Here is an 8,999-nt window from a genome sequence, read left to right on the forward strand (position 1 = left end):
ATTATGTTAACATTGGCTGAAATTTGTTATAGATTTGCTGCTACTGGAAAAACAATTCGTAACAAATATATTATATTACGAATATGCCACAAAGTTATCATTCACAGACCGGGGTGGAATTGTTATATAACAATTAACAGGATTTAGTAACATGTTGGTAATATCTTCATCCTTTTGACCAAAACACAATGTTGTGATCAAAAGTATTTACCGTCATCTCTTGATTCGGCCATGTTTCAACTGGTCTTTCCCATATGATCATAGACCTGAGTAGGAATAATGTAAAACTTAAGAATTACTGACAATATAAAATGATGCAACAATATATACATACTACATACATATACATACTGCAAATCTTTGTACTCACCAGTTGTCATTGTTATCCCCTCACAATGCTGTAGGTGGAAGTGACAAAATGCTAAACCTTTTTAAAAATGCCAAATCAATTCTTTCTTTTTGTCCATATTTGGGTATTTAGGTTTAAGTTACAGCATTTGAGCCTAAAATAGGATACACTCCTGATGGAAAGTCAATATTGAGAGGAAACTTAATCAATGTCAGAGTCTCTTTAAATTGCAGCTCCGTTTAGAGGTAACGTTCAGATCAGCTGAGATGGGCCAAGTTGGTAAACACACCCCAGAGATATGTAATGTCTTATCTTTCCACACTATTGGTGCCCACCTTATTTGGGTGCGACAGCACAAGTGAGCATCATTATGATTGGATGGTAGTTACATATGGGTGGCAAAATATCCTATCACTTGTCGTGCTGTGAGCCTGGCCCTCTCTGATAAGGGAGGAGGATCTGCGCTTGTCATGTGGCCCCGACTCCCATGGCACTACAGACATACACCTAGAATAATCACATGGTAGTAGGCAGTGACATACAGTATTTACCCCCCCCCCCCCCCCCCCCCCCCACACACACACACACACACAAATGTGCATGTGGCACACTGAGGTATATACACAAGCATGACAGAGCACTTATTTGCATGTTTAGACGCACACACACACACACACACACACACACACACACACACACACACACACACACACACACACACACACACACACACAGTTGCACTTGTGAATTAAGAGTTACTAATGCCCTCATAAAAATAGACTCTTGTTGAAGTACCTCATTGAGAATCCCACTTTCTATTGGGCTACAATCTGTACAGGCTGGATCGAGTTGTGAGGGGAGGAGGAGTGGTCGTATATGTCAAAGCGGGTTTATCGGTATCCATTTTAGATTCTGTCTCCATGCCAAACGTTAGAATTTATTGCTTTAAAGATCCAGTTGGGGCCTTCCTCAATGGTTGTAATAGATGTGTATAGACCCCCAGCTACTGGCACAGAGTCTGTAGACACTTGGTTTTCCGATTGTGAACTATTGGTGGTGGGAGATTTGAACTTGAACTGGCTAAATAGTAACTTGGATCACCTAAAGGAAGTCAGTGATAACCTAAACCTAACCCAGATGATAACAGAACTGACTAGACCCAACTTGAAAGACTGCTAAAAATCTTTATCTTGTATTTTCCAACCAAATTTACAAAATTGTGGCCACTGGTGTTTTTGATCTAGGTAATAGTGATCATTGTCCTACAGCATGTGTGAGGAGTGTGAACATTTTGAAAACAAGGTCACATGCGGTCATGAAGAGGAATTGAAAATGTTTAAATGAACAAGCTTTCATGAATGATATATCCACTGTGGTACATCTCTGAGTTGTTTGAAGGCAAACCAATGCTGGGGATCACCTGAGCGTCTAGTCCGCTGATGTTCAAGTGACCCTTGACCTCTTCACAAATACTTTTATTTCGTAGGTCGATAAACATGCTCCTCTTTGAGACTGAAAATGAAAGATAGAATAGCACCCTGGTTCTCACATGAGTTGACAACTCTGCTTAATGACAGGAATAAGGCCTGGTCGCATGCTAGACGCTCAGGTGATCCCCAGCATTGGTTTGCCTTCAAACAACTCAGAGATGTACCACAGCTATGAGAAGCTAGGCAAAATCTGATTACTATTTAGATCTAATTCCAAGTTCCTACACAAACCCGGCTCAGTTTTGGAAGGAAGTTAACTTGTTTATTGCCCTACAGGAAGCTCTTAAACTTAAATTGCTAGTCAAATTTAATTTATTTAAGTTTTGAATTTTGTATTCATTATGATGGTGTACACATACTACAAGTGATTATATCATTGAGAGAGTCACTGAATATAAATAACATGGTGTGTGGCTCAATGAGAAATGTACATTTAAATTCCATGTGGACAACCTTGCCTCCAAGTTGTGATAGAAAATGTGCTTCCTGTACAGAAACAGAACCAGCTTTCCTTTGATTAGTAGGAGAGTTGTCTATGGTGATGTAATCTATAGATATGCTGCGGCCTCAACTCTTAAATCCTTGGACTCTGTCTATCATTCTACCCTCACATTCATTACTGGCGATAGTACTGTGACCTTCATGAGGTCCTTTATCTCTGACGGAGAGGCGCAACATTGTTCATTTTTTAAGGCCCTTACTGGTAAGCTAACTCCTCATATCACATCATTTTTGGAAAGGAATATTATAACCTATGGAACCCGTTCTAGTAATTGGCTGATCCATGAGGTTCCCAGAGTTTGCTCAGAAAAGGGTAAATCTGCATTTTATTATGATGCCACTAGCTCCTGGAATTAACTCCAATAATCCCTAAACATTTTGATTCTCTCCTCTATTGCAGAATTTAACCTCTTAAGCCTGGAGCCCTATTTTCTGAAAATCCGCCTAAAATACATGTATACCTAAGTAAATCGAATATTGCTCCACTTCTACAAGGCCATTTGCATGTTCTTGGTATCTAGGGACATCTATGGACCTCTGTGAATGTATTCCCAGTGTCAGAAATATTGTGTCTATTACTAGGCTTGCTTAAATTGTGATGAAACAAAGGAGAATATTAATTATGATTTTTCATTGCATCTTTGACAGTGAATAACACCATGCTAAAAATGACCAGACATGAAAACTGCCACTGAGCTCGTTCAGTACCTTCTTGAGATCACGTGTACAAAAATTCTAAGGAAATGAATAAAGGGAAGATGATTAAACAGAAGGTTGTGTAGATACAGTACTGAATTCTCCCATCCGGACCAATGCAATTTGAAATATTATTATAGAATAGCAGGCTTATAAATGACCGTATTATAGCCAATTCGCACATTTATGGATTGTGCCAAATCTTATCTTTCAAATGTCCAAGTTCAATTTGGATTTTGTATCGCAGGTGTAGCGACTATCCTGATGTCCTGGTAGACGATCGGTTGGGTGCAGGGAATCCTCGTCTTTGACGCACAATTAGAAAAAACATAATGTTGAGTCAGTTTCACCTGCCGTTGGGTGAAGTTCCCATTTAATTGAAGTATTTAAAATAATACATGGTTGATGAGCCAAACAATAATTTCTGCATAATGCTGTATAATAATAATAGTGAAAACTAGCGAGGGTACGTGCGTGTGTTCGTGCGTTAAAAACCATGAGACCTCTCCATCACCCATACCTTGATACCTTGATTGCCATAGTTAGCCTACACCTGTGCCTTTATTCAAAACCCATGCGCTCCGCGCTGCCACCCAGTGATGAACTTAACAAACTACAAACTTAACACAAAAACAATCAAATAGCTCCTACACCAGGCGTGCATAAGGAACAGAGAATGAAATCGACTGTACAAGATGAAGCCATGAATAGTCAAGCATCTACTGCTCCTCTACCACTATTCCACCACTCCACTCCAAACTGATTTTGTGACCCCTATTGTTCTGAACCGGGCTAGATTTCACACCTCCACTGCCTCGCACAGGCTGGGGAGATTTTCATCTTACATTTTTATTCGTCCCAAATGTCCCAGCCCCATCCGATTTCTTAGCTTTTTTCACTGTTTATTTATCATGCATTGCAACACTAATATATGGTCAGTACCCCAAGTCAGACTGCCCATATAAAAATTATCTTGGGGGTCTGAGGGCAGTAGCCCCCGACCCCCTCCCTGGGGAAGCACTTAAGTTAAGTACCCTTCCTTTGTTTACGTTTAGACCCAGCCACCAGCCCCCGAAAATTAACACATGAGTGCTAGTTCTAAAGTGACAGAGGAGTGGCAGAAGGGACCTGAATCTGAAGGGCTTCATCTGTACAGTAGGTTTTTTTATGTAATGCAAGAGGTCCGGCATTTTTAAACTGATTTCAAATCGGATTGTTGCTAAATGCTCAAAATAGGGGAGACAAACTAACTGCGCTCCAATATATGCCAATAACATTCAGTTTTGTGGTATATTATCCCGACCGGACCGCACAGGCGGAAGAGGTTAAGACCTTGATCACTAATCATTGTCGATCAAGTTGTACAATTAATTAATTGATTTGTTATCCTGGCTTTTGTCTACCCTTGTCTTGTTATCTTATTGTTATAATTATATATGCTGTGTGATTTCTATACTGTGTTACGATCCACCTGGACCTGCCCACTTCCCCCCTCCTATTCAGAGCCTTATCCCTGCACCTCACCTTCCCTCACTCTCTCTTGGACAGCTCTCCTCTCATCCTCCATCCATTCGTGGTCCTCTACCCACACTGCTGGACAAATACCACCACTACTCCTCATTCACTTGTGTCTAGTTAAGGTTTCCATATTCTTCTGTATCCTTCCACTGTTACTGTGTCTCCCAGTGTGTCTCTGGCCCTCCATGCTCCCCTGTTAGTGTCTTGTTCCTATTCCTTGTGTTGATGTATGTTTCTAGTGTTACTCTTGTCTAGTGTTCAGTCTTGTCCTGTATTTAGTGTCACTGTAGTTTGCCAGTCGGTATTCCCTCCCAGGTGTGTCTCGTTTTCCAATCAACCCTCATGTGTCAATTAGTATGTGTATATATGTCTGGTGTGTGCTGTCTTCCCTGGCGGTTCATTGTTCCTGTTTATCCTGTTTACCCGGTCTACCCTCTTACGCTGTTTTCCCGTGTATCCTTTTCCCGTTGTGGTTAGTGTTATTCCGTCTGTTAGCTTTTGTACTTTGCGCCCTTTTGCCAGCTTTACTGAGTTTCAGTTTGTAGTGTTTTCACTCAGTTGTAGTGTTTCCTAGTAGAGTCCTTTTGAATCACACCCGCCGTCTCCTGCCTGCTCTCTCGGTCTCGGTCATCCAGTTCCTGGGTGTCCACCTGGAGGATGACCTGACCTGGAGAACCAACACCACAGCGATAGTGAAAAAGGCACAGCAGAGACTCTACTTCCTGAGAATACTGAGAAACTACCACCTCAGACAAGACCTGCTTGTGTCTTTTTACCGCTGCTCCGTGGAAAGCATCCTCACCTACTGCATCAATGTGTGGTTCCTCAGCTGCACAGCCGCAGAGAGGAGGGCGCTCCAGAGGGTCGTCAACTCGGCCCAGAAGATTATCGGCTGCCCCCTCCTCTCACTGGAGGGATTATACAACTCCTGCTGCCTTAAAAAAGCAGTACAAATACTGAAAAACCCACACCACCCGGGCAACAAACACATCGTACGGCTGCGCTCGGGCAGGCGTTTCAGCGTCATGCCCACCCGGACAAACAGACTGAAGTTTAGTTTTTATCCCAGGGCCATATGTGCACTAAACTCAGCTAAATTTTAAAACAACTGTCTCCCTTGCACCCCCCCCCCCCCCCCCCACGCACACACAACATTAAGGGATAGTGCAATTATCTTTTACACCCCCCTGTTTATATTAATGTTATTTATGCCTTACTCCTGTTTTTATATTTAATACTGTGTTTAGGACTGTGTTTTTATATTTTTACTAGCACCTAGGGCTGCATTTTAAATTTCGTTGTAACAACTGTAACAATGACAATAAAGATCTATTCTATTCTATTCTATTCTATTCTACTCGTTTCTGTCCTGCACCTGGGTCCTACACACCTACCTACCCTAACATACTGTATTTATGATTGCTTATCTCTGTAACTGTAAATGAGGGAAACCTCAGTTGCCTTTCGAGTATAAATAAAGGAGTATAAATAAAGGTTTGAAGTAAAAGTATTCAAGTACAAGATACAAGATACAAGATACTTTAATGCCACACAACGATGGTTGGTGGTAATTGTTTGCGGTACAGATTGTTAAGCACTTGTTACATCAACATGAAACATCAGACATCAAACATCAAAACGCCCCCCTCCCACCTCCCAATCCCCACAATAAATACATATATACATAAATACATACAGGACAGTCACGGTAACAGTGTCAGTCAGTGACAGATGCTTGCCCGTCTGTGCAAAGGGGGGCGGGCCAGGGTGTTCAGTGTTCGGACTGCTGTGGGGAAAAAACTGTTTGTGAAGCGTGTGTGTCTGGTTAGAATGGACCTGTAGCGACCTGAGGGCATGTGCTGGAATAAGTGGTGTGCTGGGTGAGAGGGATCCTGGGCCTCATCTCCAACAACGATGAGTCCATTATTTTACCGGCAGGAGGTGGACAGAGCAGTGAGGTGGTGCTCATCCAACAACCTCCTGCTCAACACCTCCAAAACCATGGAAATTGCCATAGACCAGGGCCCTCATTCATCAACGTGTTCTACGCACAGATCTGTGCTTACCCTGTGCGTACGATCATTTCTAAGCAAAGAGTGGGATTCATCAATTTCGATTTGAACTTGACTCCGTGCTTACATCTACGCACAGGTCAGACCAGGCGTACCTGGCGCCCAGTGGTAGAATATATTATTACAACAAGGAAATTAGCTTCTGTGCATAATAACACTGGCATGTTCTGTACGAACCGTAGTTCATTATAGTTCATTGTAAAATAGCAACAGTAGTGTAATTATGGTCAAAACCCTATAAATAGCATTTGGAATAATAGATCTTTCTCTCAGAATGAATGCAGCATGGTTTATATAGCGTTATCGGAATATACGGGGTGTAGGCTACTGACTGACTGCGCTCCGCGTAGCTTGATTGATTGATTGATTGAAAAGTTTATTAACAGATTGCAGAATGGGTACAGTACAGTACAGCTCAGTACATACAATTGTTAATTGGGGATGCAGACCAACTTTCGTCTTGTTTACATCAGGGTCCCCCATTTTCAATTCATCATAAATCATAAAGCTCAACTCGTTATTATTTTGCGCAGACCGCAGAAACACGGGAACGTTTTGATTATATTTAAAAGGCTTTACGTTAAACGAAACAAGTGGAATTTCGAAGCTGTAAGCAGAATACAAGTCATATGAATATAGTGTTCTTCCCCCTTTTTACTGTATAAGAAAGAATAGAAAACGCATTGCAATGACACCAGATAGTGGACAGACTATGTATATGATGGGATTCAAGTTCGCGTTTTTGTTGATCATAGGCATGCTGTCAGAGTATGATATCTTCAAACATTCTAGAACATTTGTCGTCACAGATCATGTCCTAATAGAACATAGGCTATGGCATGGATCGTGATATTGTGTGACTGTAATTATTACTGTACCGGTACCACCCATTGTGACAACAGCCTTGTGAGTCCCGCACACAAACATGATGGAATTCAAGTTCATGTATTGAAAGGCAGGCTACATCATACATGCAGTGAGATTCATTGTTCTTGTATATGCTCTCTATTATTGTTTATATAGGCTACCCAATACTGACATCAAAATAGATTGTAGTATGCCTCTAGAAATCATATGCAGCAGGTAGAAAATTGACGGGAGATCCATCGCGATTTGGAATAAAATTGAGGAGAACTTTAATCCCTGGGTATTAATCAAACAACACGGGAAAAGGCAGTCATATTCCAGCGAGGTATTTATTAGTGTTTGCGCTGCCCAGGCAGCAATGGTTAATAGATATCATATCCGACATCACCGTAAGTGTACACGTCTGTCAGCCTGTCTCATGACACGCTTCCCTCGGCTTAGTCCATTTTTCCACATTTCATGGGTGTATTCCATTACCGTATATGGTTAATCGGGGCGTTTCTGGTATGCAAATACGTGAAAGTGTGCACGAGCCTCGGCGCAGAGCCAAGGTGGGATTCATCATGACAGGTGTGCGTAGAGCCTGCATACGCACGTGTGATGAATCCCGACTTCCCTGTGCGTACACTGGTTCTACATTCCGTGCTTACGTGTGGAAATAGAACATGTTCTACGCACACATTGATGAATGAGGACTTTAAAAAAAACACCCATACTCCCAATAACCATCTCAGACCAACCCATAATTAACCCTAACTGAATCATTCAAGTTCCTCGGCACCCACATCAGCAATAAACTCAAATGGGACATTAACACCACTGCCATCATCAAAAAGGCCCAGCAGCGCCTGTACTTCCTCAGGCAACTGAGGAAGTACAGACTCCAACAACGCCTGCTGGTCCAATTCTACACTGCCATAATTCAAAGCATCCTCACCTCATCCATCACAGTCTGGTACGGTTCCACTGATAAACACACCAAACACAAACTCCAACGCATCACCAAGACAGCCTCCAAAATAATTGGCTGCCCCCTCCCCTCTCTGGACTCCATCTACACCTCACGCACAGTCACCCGCTCTAGTACCTACCTGCTACCTTAAATAAATAATAACAAACTAAAAAAACAACATCGATATGGGCATTGGCTATCGGCCACGCCAACATCGGTATCGGCCCAGAATTTCACAATCAGTGCATCTCTACCTGAAAAGGTTAAATCAATTCTTAATTACTCCCTATAACCATGTTGAAAACACCCATGTTGCCTACTATTATGAAGGATGTTCCATAGAGAGAAAAGGCCTAGCTCTAGGGATTGCACACACAAGTCTTTAGAAGCACTATTCAATTCAGTGGTCAATTGCAGTTTGCTGTTGGAGAAACTGCTATTTCACCATTTGGCTGATAGGTGGAGCCAAACACCAATTACCTAGCAGAAGCCTGTTTTTGAACATTATTTACGTTTTACAATTGCACTAATAATAACAATTAATAAGTACAATT

General features: G+C 41.9%; 1 protein-coding gene across 1 annotated transcript in view; it reads right to left on the minus strand.

The window, feature by feature from the left end:
* LOC311233451 (uncharacterized protein) overlaps positions 1–599 on the minus strand; it is a gene marked incomplete at its 3' end in the record, with an annotated part of 84,491 nt that extends 83,892 nt beyond the window's left edge. The window contains exons 1-2 of the mRNA XM_084320418.1: positions 371–599; positions 212–287 (exon numbers count right to left, since the gene is read on the minus strand). Of these exons, the coding sequence (XP_084176544.1) occupies positions 212–233 (22 nt within the window). The 5' untranslated portion in view covers positions 234–287; positions 371–599. The remainder of the gene's footprint in view (positions 1–211; positions 288–370) is intronic.
* Positions 600–8,999: the final 8,400 nt, after the last annotated feature.

The sequence above is a fragment of the Notolepis coatsorum genome, assembly GCF_963971535.1.
Source record: "Notolepis coatsorum genome assembly, chromosome: 8".
NCBI lineage: Eukaryota > Metazoa > Chordata > Actinopteri > Aulopiformes > Paralepididae > Notolepis > Notolepis coatsorum.